This window comes from Pollachius pollachius (assembly GCF_949987615.1).
Source record: "Pollachius pollachius genome assembly, chromosome: 11".
In the NCBI taxonomy this organism is placed as follows: Eukaryota; Metazoa; Chordata; class Actinopteri; order Gadiformes; family Gadidae; genus Pollachius; species Pollachius pollachius.
Genome location: NC_136944.1, coordinates 17,519,971 through 17,537,348, shown reverse-complemented (window position 1 = coordinate 17,537,348; position 17,378 = coordinate 17,519,971). Strand labels below are relative to the sequence as shown.

At 41.3% G+C, this 17,378-nt stretch overlaps 1 protein-coding gene across 1 annotated transcript; it reads left to right on the top strand.

Annotated features, from left to right (window-relative positions):
• Positions 1-3,787: 3,787 nt before the first annotated feature.
• Positions 3,788-14,478, top strand: LOC307082854 (interferon-induced protein 44-like). The gene is made up of 8 exons (XM_079746579.1): positions 3,788-3,891; positions 3,989-4,009; positions 4,117-4,150; positions 6,789-7,017; positions 7,393-7,539; positions 9,859-10,030; positions 10,210-10,313; positions 14,050-14,478. The coding sequence occupies exons 1-8, from the start codon at positions 3,882-3,884 to the stop codon at positions 14,254-14,256; spliced, it is 924 nt and encodes a 307-aa protein (XP_079602705.1). The 5' UTR covers positions 3,788-3,881; the 3' UTR covers positions 14,257-14,478.
• Positions 14,479-17,378: the final 2,900 nt, after the last annotated feature.

Genomic DNA, 17,378 nt, shown 5'->3' with positions numbered 1-17,378 from the left:
AGCAGCAGCAACACAGTGTTTGGGTGCGCCGTTTGGGTGCGCCGCTCTAATTTACCCGTGTAGAACGTGCAGCAACAATGTTTGGGTGCGCCGTTTGGGTGCGCCGCTCTAATTTACCCGTGTAGAACGTTGCGTCGCATTAGTTCCGCTTTTGGCACTCGCGTGTAAAATCATAATCAATTCATAATTGTTTTATTTGGTCAGCACGGTGGGGCCACAGGGGGGGCCAGGGACATGTCCACAGGGGCACGGGCCCCCGTGGGCCCCCGTGTAGAACCGCCATTGGCTGAAACGATGAGGAGGTGGTGAAACTCACCCAGCTGTGAGCGCCTACGGAGGATGTCATGCACCAGAGTTTAGATTCTCTGCCCGAGCCCGAGCTCGAGCCGAACCGCGGGCCGGGTCGGGCCGATATTTCCCACCACTATCCTCGGGCCGGGCCTTTGATTGAGCGTTTGTGTGTTTGTTTTTTTAATCATTGCTTTATTAGCCTAATCTGAGGAGAAATCTATGCCATAAACAGAAATATTATAGGCATTTTTACACGGGTCTTCTCAATGCCGTGGAACGCTCCGTTCACCTGCATGGGTAGTAGTCCGGTAACTTGTCAACCCCAGCGTCTTCGGTTGCTAAGCGACGTCAACGTCTCTGGCGGACTATTTCTCTGCTAATCAACACTACGAATGCTGTTAACGAATAAATTGTAAAAAAAACAAAAAAACACACCATGTGAAGTTATTGTATCGTGTAATAAGCAGGATAATGTATAGAACGTCGCCGGTCATTATCGAAAATAAGCCCCTTCAGGGCGAAGCAAGACACCTCCGCTGGGCGGGCTCATCTAGCTGCGTAGGCGCGTTGAACCATTTTTGTGACACACAATGATCAAGTGTCAGGTTAGGCGCATTACGCGCATAATCTTACATGCGTAATGCGTTCAGTGTGGCCGTACCTTTAGACTACTGTTCGATTTATACAGCAAAGACAGAGACATGTTCGAAGTCACCAACAACATAATTTATTGCAGCAATTTGAAATTCCAAAAATACATGCGCAGCCGAAATGTACCGATCAAACGCCACCTCACAAGGCAACCCTCTCACAAGGCATATAATAAAATCAAATTATTCCATTGCTCTTTGTCGCTTTCGAGCTGCACTTGCTGTCTCCCTCCGATTTCTTTCTTTTTTGAGATTTTTTGCCATAAAGCACTGTAGGCGCTTCGGTGAGGCTGTGCTGAAGTTCACTATATATTGGACTGTGTCTAGACAGTTACGAACATCCCTGACCTTAGTGGAGTGCACAATTGCCAAGTTGAGAGCGTTGTGTCTGCAGTGAACGTAGACTGGGCAGTAACATTAAATAACTGTTTTAAAGTTTGATTGGATGCTATGGGAAAGAAATTGCTTCATATTTTTCTTCACTGGTGTCATATTTCTTCTTGTTAGAATAATTTAGGAAAAAGCATAACGAAAAAGATGACTTGTTTCTGTTCCCTCTGTATTAAGGGATTCCACAAATAGCCATTCTAACAAAAATCGATGAGAAATCTTCCCCTCTCGTTAAAGAAAACCTTAAAAATGTCTACAGCTGCACGTACATCAAGAATGCGGTAAGTTCTGTATCAATACTGATTTTAAACAACAGCATTTGGCCCTGTTCCGTTTTTCTAATGGAACAAGAGCCTTAAAGCCTTTATCCAGAGGGAGATCAAATTATAATTGATATTTACCCTATGTATCTATAAACGTCTTTATGAATGGCCCCTAACAAGAAACTATACAATGGCACAACTTTAATTTGATAAAATGTATGGATCTTACTCTCCATTGTTTTTCATGTAATTTTCAATATGTTTCTAAAATCTCTTACAAGAGAAAAAGCTTGTATCTTTCATCATGAATAACTCATTGTGGGGGAAGGGTGACTGGTCCCAAAAAGTTTACGTTGTTTATTTTCTCAAGGAAAGGAACAGTACTACTGATTCTTTATTTTTGCAAATACCTTTTAAAACGAACAACAAACTTATCAATTTGAACAATAGTGACAAATCACCCAAAAGATAAGACCTCATCTCAAGTACTGATTTGCTTTTCACAGATGGAGAAGCTCAGTAATACCGTGGGATTCCCAGTGAACTGCATCTTTCCCCTCAAGAACTACCATGCAGAAATCGAATTGAAGGATGAAGTGGATATGCTGATTCTAACTGCACTGAGAAAGATCCTTGATCTTGCAAATGACCATGTAAATGCTACCGGTGTTGCAGCCGCTAACTTAAGCGCCAACAACGTCAATAGAACCTAATAAGTTCAAAGGGACAATGTGCAAAAATGCTGCTTTGTCTCGCTTTTTGTCCCACTGATGTGATCTGATTGATTTGAATTCAAAATGTCTAAATATGCTAATAAAGTTTAAACTTATTGTATAGCGTTAAGAAAACCCCTGGACTGATTGCCTTAATACAAATTGTAATGTGACACAAATACAAATTGTAATGCAATGTTAACCGACACAGTAGGCCATCTTTGAAATTTGTAAAGATTTGTAAAGATTTAACAGTCAAAGTAAATATTGATATGTTCATTCATTATGATACTACTATACTGTAAGTAGGCCTACCTGAGAGGCATAGCCCTCTTCTATACGTTGCAATCGACATCCACCACTGGCCAGGCAGAGCTCCCCAAGTCCAAAGACACAACGCCACGCCCATTCGTCGTGACGTCAAAGAGGATGCTTAAAGTGTAATTCCGGCGTAAATTGAACCCAGGGTCATTGTTTTGGCATGAAAACCCATCAAATAAGCACTCCAGATACCTTTTTCATTGGAACTATTTATTAGAGTTTGCCTGGCGCAATGTTTGGCGTCCATGTTATTGGCTTGGGGTATTGAGCTTCGCTTCCAAATCGGCATTTTTGAACCACTAATATTGCTAAAAATAGCACCAAACTGTCGTGTTTTCTGAATAATAACACACGCGAGTCCACTGTTAACTGGTTACCGCTTTATTGAAAGCCCGGCAGCATTCCCCCGAGTGTCCGTGCATCGGGCTAAACCTTCCCCCAACACCTAGGTTCCTATCAAGTTATTATTATTATGAACTAAAGTGCAATAATACCACACAAACCTCTACAGTAGCATGACTAGGGTCCCTACACATAAAACGAAGCACAAACAACTTAGTTTGCAAACCCGGAGTTTATTTCAAAAGACAGTTTAACAAGCATTACCCGGTAGGTCCGTGTTGACAGGAAGTCCACACAAATCGATTGCCGAATGCGCCGAGTTCAGTTCAAGGAGGACAGTTTTGGAATGTATATTTTATATAATTTATATTTATAAATAATATATAGCAAGTGTTGACACGTAAATTAAAGGACATGCATATGTAAGTTACAGTTACAAAATATTTGTTCGCTACACTCAAGCATGGCACGTTGTTGACAGAAGACGCACTGCACACGTGACCGAATGTGCCGGAGTTCAGTTCAAGGAGGAAAGTTTTGGAATTTATAATTAATATAATTAATATTTATAAATAATATATAGCAAGTGCTGACACGTAAATTAAAGGACTTGCATATGTAGGTTACGGTTACAAAATATTTGTTCGAAGTGTTCCCCATTGCAAAGATGTGACAGGTTTTTTCTAAACGATATACTCATATATCCTTTTTGCTTGTCTCTCTGTTCATTGGCCACTGGTCAGCGCCAACGTGCTATGGGGCTCTTCAGTTGTGTCACATGGTTTCCCGTAACTGAGCGGTTTTCCTGAGTGAAAGTGAAACTGCATACAGGTATATATAGGCCTATATAAAACAGAAAAAATAACCATCACTCTTCATGTGCTGTTGAATCGACGACACACGACATCAATATGGGAGGAGGTTAGTGAACAATAGGCCTACATAAAAACAGTTTTGGTAGTCATGCTGAACATATTTATTCTCAAAAGACTAATTATTTACTTTTGTATGTTATCAGGTGGTTCAAAGGAGGAATCAGGTTATATTTTTTTATATCACAGTTAATGTATAACTAAATTTTAATAGCAATAAAGCATTTTTTAATGTCTGAACGTTTTTAAACCATGTTTCCTCATGTTTCCATAGTTATCAATCCACCTTGGAGAACGGTGCATTGGGGGTACGTAGGCTACTATATCTTCATTAAACAACAACAAAACCTAAACAGTTTTCAGCACACAGTTATCCTTCAATACAATCTGGTAGTAGGTGCGCTTAAAAGTAGAACAGATGGTGGTCAGTAGATTTGACGTGGCGTCGAAAAAGTCAAGATATCAGAAATCAAAGGCGAAGCAACGGAAAGCTGAGAGAGAGAAAAAAGGCAGACACGTTTTTCCAAACAAAGCTAAATATTTATTGTTACATCCCCGTGGTGGATATATGGGAGAGAATAACAAGACAACCAAAACAATCAAGGATCCAGAGGAGAAGTAAAGGGTTTATTCCAAATGTTTTAAATCATAATAATAAAAGTTAATCAAAATATGTGTGAGAGGCCGGAAAAATTGCGGTCGTGCCAAAACAAAGAAACCAGTAGAACAGAAAGAGGCCGTCTCTCTTCCATATCTCAAAGCTCAATGCAACAAAAAAGGCCTGCCGGGCTTATCTAAACGAGCACATGGGTGAACCTGACAAGCGTCTCTAAAAAAAAAACATTTATTTCTGTGCCATTATTGGATGTCAAATTTCGTTCCACTGAAGGGGTTGTTTTGTTACGCCATGCGACGTCTTTTTTTCGACGACTACCGAACGTCTAATGTTGACGTCCGTGGGACCTCCGTGTAAGGGCTATTATAGTCCAAATGTGTTTGTTTGTGGACGTCTTTTCAACATCAAATTTAGACAAACTCTTGACGTATTTGTTCTACTACTTCTATAATTTATTGTTAAGCTGAGATGGAGCGGTGACTCCTCGTCTCTGGCGTGGTGAAGAATAAGCAAAGCGATAGATTCTCTTTAGCCTTTATGGAGTATTCATTCTCTAGAATACATGGCTGACAACTGTCCAGTCAGTTCAACGACAATGTACAACGTGACAGTTTGACCTACGCGTTACTTTACTAGAACGTAGTGACATCATCACGTTGTCCCTTCAAAGTAAGGGCGCAATCATATATTAACACTTAACATTTATTTATTTTATTTATATGTTTATGGTTGTTGCCGTCGGAAAACGAGAAACTGCGATTTATTTTAATGGAGCGTCGGAGAAATGATACGGACCCGAAGTGAACTGACAATTGCAGTTTTCCAATTGAGGAGCATAGTCGAACTATGGCATTAATCGGAATAAGCTGTGCATGTGTTAACCTGCTGACCGGCTCACTTTGAAAAAAGCCCTTAATACAGAGCTGTCCTCGGCTGTCCTTGACTTTAAAGGTCCCATGGCATGCTACTTTATGAATTGCTTATATATATTGCAATTACAATTACAATTAGGGCATTTAGCAGACGCTTTTATACAAAGCGACTTACTTCGGTTAATATACACATTAATATACACACCGACGGCAGAGTCAACCATGCAAGGCGACAGCCAGCTCGTCAGGAGCAGTTAGGGTTAAGTGTCTTGCTCAGGGACACATCAACAATCAGCTAGGAGGAGCTGGGGATCGAACTATATATATATATATATATATATATATATATATGTGTTAGTGGGTCCTTAATACAGCAGCCTATACAGAAGATGTTCAAGAAATTCAACCTTGGTGCATAATTACAGCCACTACGAGCCAGTCCCACAATGAGCTTTCCTCAAACGTGGCGTTCCACGGGTTTGGCCCTGAGCAGCTTGCGGCCACGGTACCATGCGCTCGTGTTTGCAGTGGATGTATCGCAATGGCGAGGCGCACACAGATTTTAACCATGTTCTGTAAATATTCTAGAACACTCCGGGTGCTCTAGCGGGAGTCCTGGAGCTCTAAAAAATATCATATTATAAATAAATATCTATATCATATAATATATTATGGCGACCACAGGGGTAGGCGCTCGTTCAGCTGCGCAAGGGATTCTGGGGGGTTCATTTATCCTGGGGGTTTGGACCCTTTCGGGGACATTGTGGTTGTTGGGTTCAGTGGGTTGGGGTCATCGTTGCCGCCACCGTCACCGAGAGTGACGTGTTCGTTTACTGGGTGCACTGGTTTCAATGTTTGTGGTTGGTCGTTAATAAAGGCAGTCCGTAGTTGTGCAGTGTATGGGGCACGGAACTGCATAATTGGTTCAACCTGGGCTCCCGTCTCGTTCTTCCCGTGCTGCTCGCCACAATATATATTATCACGGCCAAAAGCTGTGTGCGCCTCCAGACGATATTACGAATCTCAAACGACTGCGTCGGGTTCTCCGACGTCTCTGGTTCTTCCACTTCCACCACTGCCTCAGCAGCGGGCAGCACCACCCCCCCCTCGGCGCTGGTACTTCGCGGCGGTGGTGCTTCTATCCGACGTCCAATGTTTAGTGGGATGTAAAGGGTGCCCCAACTAAGTAATTGTCCTCCGACTCCCCTCACATACCTTGTAGAATAGTACTGTAGGACTTGCTCAAAGAGAAATAGATAAGGCCAACAGCCAAGCACAAAACAAGGAAAGAGAGAGCGATGATTGAGGGGAAAGGTTATACACCCATTCCCGGTCCAAGGCAACCAATTAGCAGCAGGATCGAAATGAAAATGTAACATTGAATTGAATTAAGATGATGTTTATATATGCAAGGTTTAGATGTTGTTTATAATTTATGTTTTCCTTTCTTTAAAACAGCAAGAAAAAGGATGAGCTGGATTGGCTGAAGTCATTCTGCCCTCAAAAAGACAACCCCAAGCGTCTTAGAGTCCTTCTGTGTGGCCCTGCTGGAAGTGGAAAATCCAGTTTCATCAATTCTGTTGACAGTATTTGTCAAAAAAGGATAACCAGTCCTGCAGATGCCAATAACGCTCAAGGAGCTGACCCAGAACTGGCCAAAATCGCCGGGCAGTCTTACACCCTCAATGTAAGATCATTGAGGAAGAAGTCCTCACACACCTTTCATTAACATCTTGATGAGTAACTCCTGATCCTTCTTTGCTATTGCAAATAGTTAAAGCTAGTTGTAGGATGTTTAGAGTCACAGGCTCACATGTCTTTGGAACAGAAAAACTGCTACGACTTGAAATTCTATTTGTGTATATCTTAATGTGTTGCCTATTGTAGTGGTGTATTTTTTCCCTTTTGTTTGATTGTGTGTACTGTCTGTATGTATTCCTTTCTTATTTGTAAAGCGTCTTTGAGTACTTAGAAAAGCGCTATAACAAACTGATCTATTATTATTATTATATGAAATACACAAGTGCATTTTTACATTGGAAATTCCTTTGGCCTTTAATAGTACAAAACACATCAAATCCAAAAAGATACGCCAGGACAATATTACCCGTTTGTCTTCAACGACGTCAGGGGCTTGGAATCGACCAATGGAATCTTACTGGAGGACATTAAACTGGCCATTAAGGGACATGTGATGGAGAATTACACGGTATGGTTGTTTATAGTGTTAACTTTTATTATAACACAGCCACTGAAAGTTCTAGCGCTGAGAGGTGCTCATATAACTGCAACACTAGACTCCATCCCTGTTCTAAACTAATGCACAACATTTCATTCAACTTGCCAATGTTCCATTTGTTGACAATGGACAATACATTTGGCTTGGGAGCATGATTCAACTAAAAAATAAGATGAATTGTAAGAGCAAGACCCAACTGTTCCAACTTTATTATAGGTGGTCCAAACAAATGATGCCTAATGGTTCTTTCAAGGATAGAGTCCATATGAGCATGCTCATATCATATCGTGCTCGATTCATATCTAAAATGACATTCTTTTCACTGCCAGGCCACACTACATCCCTTTTGAGCCTAGTAACAGTGTGAACTGGTTCTGCAGATAAAATGAAAAACATGTGTTAACTGATAAACTGGCCAATATCATTGGATATGGATCACCAAACCAAACTACAGGCTTTTGTTTTAACATGGATGTAAAGAAATGTAGTTACTATGGTCAGTGGTCACCTGGTTATTATCCGCTTTTATAGGTGCATAATATACAGTGGGGCAAAAAAGTATTTAGTCAGCCACCAATTGTGCAAGTTCTCCCACTTAAAAAGATGAGAGAGGCCTGTAATTTTCATCATAGGTATACCTCAGCTATGAGAGACAAAATGAAAAACAAAAATCTAGAAAATCACATTGTCTGATTTTTAAAGAATATATTTGCAAATTATTGTGGAAAATAAGTATTCGGTCAATAACAAAAGGTCATCTCAATACTTTGTTACATGCCCTTTGTTGGCAATGACAGAGGTCAAACGTTTTCTGTAAGTCTTTACAAGGTTTTCACACACTGCTGCTGGTATTTTGGCCCATTCCTCCATGCAGATCTCCTCTAGAGCAGTGATGTTTTTGAGCCTTTGCTGGGCAACACGGACTTTCAACTCCCTCCAAAGATTTTCTATGGGGTTGAGATCTGGAGACTGGCTAGGCCACTACAGGACCTTGAAATGCTTCTTAAGAAGCCACTCCTTCGTTGCCCGGGCGGTGTGTTTGGGGTCATTGTTATGCTGAAAGACCCAGCCACGTTTCATTTTCAGTGCCCTTGCTGATGGAAGGAGGTTTTCACTCAAAATCTCACGATACATGGCCCCATTCATTCTTTCCGTCACACGGATCAGACGTCCTGGTCCCTTGGCAGAAAAACAGCCCCAAAGCATGATGTTTCCACCCCCATGCTTCACTGTAGGTATGGTGTTCTTTGGATGCAACTCAGCATTCTTTCTCCTCCAAACACGACGAGTTGAGTTTTTACCAAAAAGTTATATTTTGGTTTCATCTGACCATATGACATTCTCCCAATCCTGTTCTGGATCATCCAAATGCTCTCTAGCAAACTTCAAACGGGCCCGGACATGCACTGGCTTTAGCAGGGGGACACGTCTGGCACTGCAGGATTTGAGTCCCTGGCGGCGTAGTGTGTTAGTGATGGTAGCCTTTGTTACTTTGGTCCCAGCTCTCTGGAGGTCATTCACTAGGTCCCCCCGTGTGGTTCTGGGATTTTTGTTCATGTTCTTGTGATCATTTTGACCCCACAGGGTGAGATCTTGCGTGGAGCCCCAGATCGAGGGAGATTATCAGTGGTCTTGTATGCATTCCATTTCCTAATAATTGCTCCCACAGTTGATTTCTTCACACCAAGCTGCTTACCTATTGCAGATTCAGACTTCCCAGCCTGGTGCAGGTCTACAATTGTGTTTCTGGTGTCCTTTGACAGCTCTTTGGTCTTGGTCATAGTGGAGTTTGGAGTGTGACTGTTTGAGGTTGTGGACAGGTGTCTTTTATACTGATAAGGAGTTCAAACAGGTGCCATTAATACAGGTAACAAGTGGAGGACAGAGGAGCCTCTTAAAGAAGAAGTTACAGGTCTGTGACAGCCAGAAATGTTGCTGGTTTGTAGGTGACCAAATACTTATTTTCCACCATAATTTGCAAATAAATTCTTAAAAAAATCAGACAATGTGATTTTCTGGATTTTTTTTTCATTTTGTCTCTCATAGCTGAGGTTTACCTATGATGAAAATTAAAGGCCTCTCTCGTCTTTTTAAGTGGGAGAACTTGCACAATTGGTGGCTGACTAAATACTTTTTTGCCCCACTGTATCAATGTATCATTACTTACAACATTCCCAAACTTTTGTGGTCCTTGTATGTTCAAAAAAATATTTTCATATTGCACTTCATAGTGAACATACAATATCAGTTCAACCTGTAATCTCTTTTTTTATCTTTTCTCTCTCTCAGTTCAATCCTGAGACACCTTTGGATGTCTCAAATGATTTCTACAACAACAACCCCACTTCAAATGACAAAGCACACATCTTGGTCTTTGTTATTGCTGTTGACATCAATCATGTGGCAGACCCAAATATGTTTAAGAAAATGACTGAGATCAGACTTGCAGCCAGAGACCTTGGTGAGATTAAATGTTCTTTGGTGGCCTAGCAAAGTTAAACTACTGTTTTCAAGTTTGATTGGGTCCTATAGGAAAGAACTGAGTCATATTTTCTATTGCTAGAATAATCTAGGATTAAATAATAATTTATTTAAAGACATACGTAAAAGGTGACTTGTTTCTGTTCCCTCTGTATTAAGGGATTCCACAAATAGCCATTCTAACGAAAATCGATGAGAAATCTTGCGCTCTCGTGAAAAAAGACCTTAAAAATGTCTACAGCAGCACGTACATCAAGAATGCGGTAAGTTCTGTATTAATACTTATTTGTACAACCGCATTTGACCCTGTCCCGATTCATTCTAAGGTGATCCAGAACCTTAAAACCTTTATCCAGATATCGTCACCCTCTTAAAGTAATGGCCTAAGTCATCTTTTTGCCAAAATGATTTTCTTGCCTAAATCAGCTCTTTGTGATGCTAGCCACCTCTGGTAAAATCCCCAACATCCTCAGTTGAACAGATCATGTGATCCTACCCGTTTAGTGTAATGGCCTGTGTCAAGAGTGTGAATTAGGCCAATTTATTTTGCCTAAGTCACTAGACAAGAGTGACTTAGGCAATTTTATGAGCGTTTCAAGATGGCGGCCACTTCCAAAAAAAAGAAAGTCTACCAAGCTAGTGAAGTTATTGCCATGATGCAGGACTCGTTCCATACTGGTAAGTGATAAGGTTTACTATAATAAAGGCTAGGCTATGAATGTTGCATGGTTATTAAGTCTTTTTAGTTAGCATTTGAGTCAGCATTTTAGTAAACAGTAGGCCTAAGTTTAAAAAAAACAAAAAAAAACGAGTTTACTTTAATGCTAAGTTGATGCTTATAAAGCATTAAACATTGATTAATGCTTATTAAGAATTAAATAACCATTAATTAATGCACCCTTATTGTAAAGTGTTACCTAAAATATAATACAAAACCACACACCATCTCCTCTTTGGTAGGAGATGAACTTGATTCTTCTGACACTGATCAGGCCCCATCCAATGAATATGAAAATGAGACCGTCGTTGAGATGGAGGAAAATGCACCAGGCCAAGACTCCTTTTCAGACTCCTTTTCCCTTTTCACTCCCATTGATGATGCTGACGATGTCGAGCAGACACGTCCACATCTTGAAGAAGACTCATCTGCTGATGATGATATTGGCGATCCAGACTATAAACCATCCTGTAATGAGTCCTCTGCCCCTGAAAATGAAAACAGCCTAAACAATACTGTCCAAAGGAAATGAAATAAACGCCTCAGTCCAGGAACATGGAAGCAAAATGAATCCAAGGAGAAACGTCTCAAAGGAATGCCATACAACCTCAAAGGTGGCAAAGAACGAAGTGCAAAGGCTATGGGTCCTCCCTGTAACTCGAAGTTCTGTCAAAAAATCCCAACTCGAGGCTGCCAATCCATTACAGAAGAGCAGCGGCAGTGGATATTTCAGAAAGTTTGGTCAATGAACACCTGGAAAGAACGTCAGTTATACATCACTGCTTTGGTCACAAAGGTTGACATAAAGCAAAGGAAAGTTGCTGAGGGATCCCGACGCAGTATATCATTTTCCTACCAACTGAAACTTCAGGATGGAAGCAGTTGTAAGGTGTGCAAGTCACTCTTTTGCTCTACAATTGGTGTCCCTGAAAGAACCATTACACACTGGCTGAACGAAGACACCATCGACCACGACGATCAAGCAGCAGCCCCGCCATCTAAATACGGACCTAAGAGTGGTAAGCATGCAAAGCTGGAAACTTGTGTCACAGATTTCCTTAAGGACTGGTTGAAGGACCTGCCCACTGTTGATTCACAATACTGCAGAAGCACAGCAACCTACAAAAAACAAGAGGTTCCTTCACCCAGGCACAACCATCTCCCAACTACATAGGGAATATGAACAGGCGGCTGCAACTGTTGAAGTGAGGGCAGTTGGGATACGACGTTTCACAGATGTGTTCCATGAAGAAAACTATTCCGTATTCATCCCGCGAAAAGATCAGTGTGATGTTTGTGTTTCATTCAAGCATGGGAATATCAGTAAGGTTGAGTATGATGCACATGTTGCCAAGAAAGATGAAGCGAGGCAAGAGAAATCCCGCGACAAGGATTCTGCAAACAATGACAAGTCTGTTTGGACAATGGACTTGCAAGCCGTGCTGCTGTCTCCAAGAACCCAAGCCAGCAGCATGTATTACAAAACGAAACTGCAGATCCATAACTTTACCCTCTTCAACTTGGAATCAAAGGAAGGCTACTGCTATACTTGGGACGAATCAGAGGGTGGCCTGAAAAGCAAGGTTTTCGCACATCTACAATATCGCCATTTTGAAGGTGTGATCAAAGACCATCCAGAAATCAAGGAGATAATAGTGTGGAGTGATGGCTGTGGTTATCAGAACAGAAATGCAACTGTGGCAAATGCATACTCTGAGCTTGCCAGGAAACACAGGGTACTAATAACACAGAAGTACCTTGTTGCAGGGCACACACAAATGGAGTGTGACAGCATGCATAGTACCATTGAACGCAAAATGGTTGTGGATATCTTCACCCACAGAGAGTATGTAATCATACTCCAGACTGCAAGAATCAGACCATCACCCTACCATGTGAAGGTGCTCAAGCATGATGAATTCCTGAGTATGAATGATTCTTACTTCTTGAGCATCAGACCAGGCAAGAAAGCTGGAGATCCGACTGTGCATGATTTGCGGGCTCTTCAGTTTAGCAGCGATGGCAAGGTCCATTTCAAGCTATCCTTTTCAGAGAACACTGCATGGGAAGCACTGCCACAGAGGATACAGGTGCCAAAAGAGCCGATGGCATGGATAAGAGTATTTCCATGTGCTCTGCCAATCAAGGAGAGAAAATTCCAGGACCTTCAGTCAATGAAATATGTCATGCCGATCGAGTGTCATCCCTTCTTCGACAACTTGCCTCATCAATAGGCATCAGTCAAAATAAGTGAGAATAACCCAGCTCAGATAAGCTGGAGGGAGAAGTGAGGAGATGCACATGCCTCCTCAGCGTTTTGTTAAGTTATTAACGTTAAAATATATTATTATTATATTATTATTATTATTATATTATTATATTTAGTTGTTAAGTTGTGCATTATTGTGCACAGAGTTGAAAAATCATTTGATATTATCACAGAGGAAAGTTTTCCTGCCATTTGTTTGGTTTAGCTAAGAGTTATTACAGTTGTGACGTTTGAGTTTGCTTTACTGAATTAAAGTGTCATTCACAGCCAAACTTCCCTCTGTCTCCACTGAGTCTATGTGTGCTCCACTAGCATATTCAAATGTTTGTGGCATAGGCCTACCCTTCCTCATGGTCTGTTACAGTAGTGGGAAAAAAAAGAAATGCACTGTTTTGCCTCACTTATTCCAGAATTAATTCGGCCCAAGTCAGGTTCAAAATTTAGTAAATCCAAAGGCATGTTCATAAATTGGCCTAAGTCATCTTATCCTCTTATGTTACACAATTGACTGACATCATTATTTGTATATCAATAGTAATCTATTGTCATAACCTTTGTGTTTGAAATGATTCATAAATATCATATACTCTATATATGGTTCAGTTTTTTCTGTTTTCTGAACAACTTGAAAATATGACTTAGGCCATTACTTTAAGAGGGTGACGATATATAAATGTCTTTATGAATGGAACCTAACAACCAACTACAACGGCACAACTTTAATTTGAGGTCATTTCTGGATCTAACTCTACAATGCTTTTCATGTAATTTTCGATATGTATCTAAAATCTCTTACAAGAAATAAAAGCTTGTAGCTTTCATCATGTGTGCATTGTGGGGGATGGATGACTGGTCCCAAAAAGTTTAAATTGTTTATTTTCTCAAGGAAAGGAACAGTGCTAATGATTGTCTTTTTGCAAATACATTTTAAACGGAACAAAAACGAAAACATTTTAACAATAGTGACCCAAAAGATAACAACTCATCTCAAGTACTGAATTGCTTTTCGCAGATGGAGAAGCTCAGTAATACCGTGGGATTCCCAGTGAACTGCATCTTTCCCCTGAAGAACTACCATGAAGAAATCGAATTGAAGGAGGACGTGGATGTGCTGATTCTAACTGCACTGAGAAAGATCCTTGCTTTTGCAAATGACCGTGTAAATGCTAACTTTGTTGCAGCTGCTAACCAAAGTGCCAACAATGTCAATAGAACCTAATAAGTTCAAAGGGACGATGTGCAATTTCTTTTTGTAAGAAATGTACTCTTAAACATAATAATAATCATATTTTGTCATTAAGATGCAACCTTCTAAAAAATAAATTGCCACATGCAGAGGCAGGCAAAATCTATCTGAAACAGATATTCTCAAAGTGTATTCAAGTCAGTAATAGATGACGGATGGCGATGCCTTTTGTAATCAATAAAAGCTTTCATTTTACCTACAGTGCCTGTGCGCTAATGATTTAATGCATGGGAGTGTAGGACTCATGTTTGTTCTTATTTTTGGCACACTGCTATGATCTGATAGTAGGCCTACGCTTTTTGACTTTTTTTAAAGATTAAACAGTCAAAGTAAATATTAAACTGCCCTAAAATATCTTACAATGATCCATCATTTAAAAAAGGGCAAATGTCGGGTAAGTCAAAGATTTTTTAAAAACAAGGAAACAGGAAAGAACACAAATACATATACAGAATACATGTATTTACTACTACCTTAAAGCACATTAAAATATCAAACATTACTAGAACTGTTATATATTTTTTATGATGATCTTAAGAGAGATGATCTCTCTCTTCTTCTCTCTCAAACAAATACTTGCATGCCACCAAGCTAACGCAGTGTTTCCAACAACTTGGGAACGTAATTCTTTAGTTTTTTATCCGTTTGAGAGAAGTGGTAAGGGACTAGAATTTAGAAATACATAAATATAAAAATAACTAGGTGAGTCCTGCTTCTTCTTAGGCTTTATTCTTTCTTTATTTCTTCCGTTCTTTCTTTATTAGGCTATTCCTTCAAATGTTAGGACCCTACTCCTTCCTGCTATTACAGAAACCTCCCCGTGGTGCAGCCTGGGAAACACTGATTTGTACAATCTCATATTTCTATATGATTGTTACTATCAGCAGGCCAATATCTGTATACCTACCCGAGCAATCTAATAGATGACGATGCCGAAGCGCCACAGACACTCGCCCCCCTCGGGGCCTGCACTGTCAATCGCATTAATCAACATTGAAGGTTTTTCCAGTTGCAAGGCAGACACACTAGCGATAGCGGCCAAACGCTTTGACATAGTGTGCATGCAGGAATCCCACATCGGCCCTGCACAACAACGACCAGCCATCCCTGGAATGAAGCTGGTGGCTGAGATCCGACACAGAGAGTATTGGTCAGCTGTATTCAGCAGACCAAACCTCGCGATCGAAGAGGTCTGCACCCACACCACAGAAGGGCAAATGGAAACCATCACAGTTGCACTCCCAAACGTCTGTCACATCAGTGTACAAACTAGGCCTGTCACGATAACAAATTTTCTGGGTGATTAATTGCCCCAGAAATTATTGCAATAAGTGATAATATTGCAGTTTTTCAACTAATATAATGATAATGGCATAATAATGAAAGTACACCCTTTCGAAGATCAATAAACATTTGTTACTCTGCAAAATATATTTAATGTATAGAACGCCGGTCATAATCGGGAAAATAAGCCCCGACAGGGCGAACAGGACCCCGACGCGCAGCGGAGGTGTCTTGTTTCGCCCTGAAGGGGCTAATTTTCTATAATGACCGGCGACGTTCTATACATTATCCCGCTTATTACACGGCTACTTGCCAAAACGAAAAAATAACTTCACATGGTGTGTCTTTTTATAATTTATTCGTTAGCAGCATTCGTAGTGTTGATCAGCAAAGAAATAGTCCGCCAAAGACGTTGACGTTGCTTAGCAACCGAAGACGCTGGGGTTGGCAAGTTACCGGACTACTATCTATGCAAGTGAACGGAGCGTTCCACGGCATTGAGTAAACCCATGTAATAAAGGCCTATAATTTTTCTGTTTATGGCATAGATTTCTTCTCAGATTACGCCAATAAAGCACTGATTTAAAAAAAGAGTGCGAATGGAAATTATTGCGGCCGGGAAAAAATGATCGCACATTTAAATTTATCGCGCAATTAATTGATTTATTGCTTATCGCGACAGGATAGTACAAACCCCCCAAAAGTCTGTTCCTCAACTCTGAACTGCCAGACAGATGCAAGAGGAGATACCACATCAGCTTTGGGGACTTCAATGCCCATAGCACATTGTGGGGTTATGCAGTGAACAATCAAGATGGAGAGGAAGTCGAAACCTGGCTCGAGTCAAAACATCTGACCTTGATCCACGTCGCCAAACTGCCTAAATCTTTCCACAGCGCCAGATAGAAATGAGGATATAACCCAGACCTTGTCGATGTGAGCAGCAGAACATCCAGAGCTATGAAAGAGGTCCTGGACCCTATCCCCCACATGCAACACCGGCCAATCACCATAACCATCCGATCCGTTCTCCAAGCAACAACCCTCCCCTTCCGCAGAAGGTTCAATCGGCGGAAGGCCAACTGGATGTCATTCCATCAGGAGACTGACGACTCCATCCCAGGCATTCCACCACACCACAGCAACTATACCATGTTCACAGAACTGCTGAAAAGGTCAGCCAGGCGACACATAGCAAGAGGATGCCAGACATCCCCGGGCTGTCGGAAACATGCAGCGATCTACCGGAAGCCTACCACAGGGCATACCACGAGGACCCTTTCTCCTCCACCCCCATGGAACTCGGAGAGATCCTGCTGAACACAGTCGGGGAAGATCAAAGGCAAGTCTGGAAGGAGCTGATAGAAAACACCAACATTACCAATAACAGCAGGAAGGCATTGGCCACAATCCACCGTCTTGGTGAAGATAATACCACACCGCCCACGCTCAAAACTGTCACAGCAAACTCAGTTGCAGCACAGCTGGTGGCAAACGGTCACAGCCAAAACCGGCGCAGACCCACAAGAGAATACCATCGGACAGCGGTACCAGATTGCCAACAACCAGCCAGCGCTCTCAACGAGCCCTTCAACCTAGAAGAACTCGAAGCTGCAATGAGCATGCTGAAACCTGGGAAAGCAGCAGGAATCGATGATGTACTGGCGGAAATGATACAGCACCTGAGACCTAAAGCGAAGACCTGGCTGCTAGAAATGCTGAACTTATGCATGGCACAGAAAACCATCCCACCTGTATGGAGAAAGGCCAAGACTGTCGCAATTCCCAAACCTGGAAAGGACCCATCATCC

Bases quoted from the DNA above. Each gene is read 5' to 3' on its own strand.
- LOC307082854 (XM_079746579.1), top strand. The intron at 4,010-4,116 runs GTTATATTTTTT...ATGTTTCCATAG, and splicing joins TGGTTCAAAGGAGGAATCAG to TTATCAATCCACCTTGGAGA. The intron at 10,314-14,049 runs GTAAGTTCTGTA...TGCTTTTCGCAG, and splicing joins GCACGTACATCAAGAATGCG to ATGGAGAAGCTCAGTAATAC.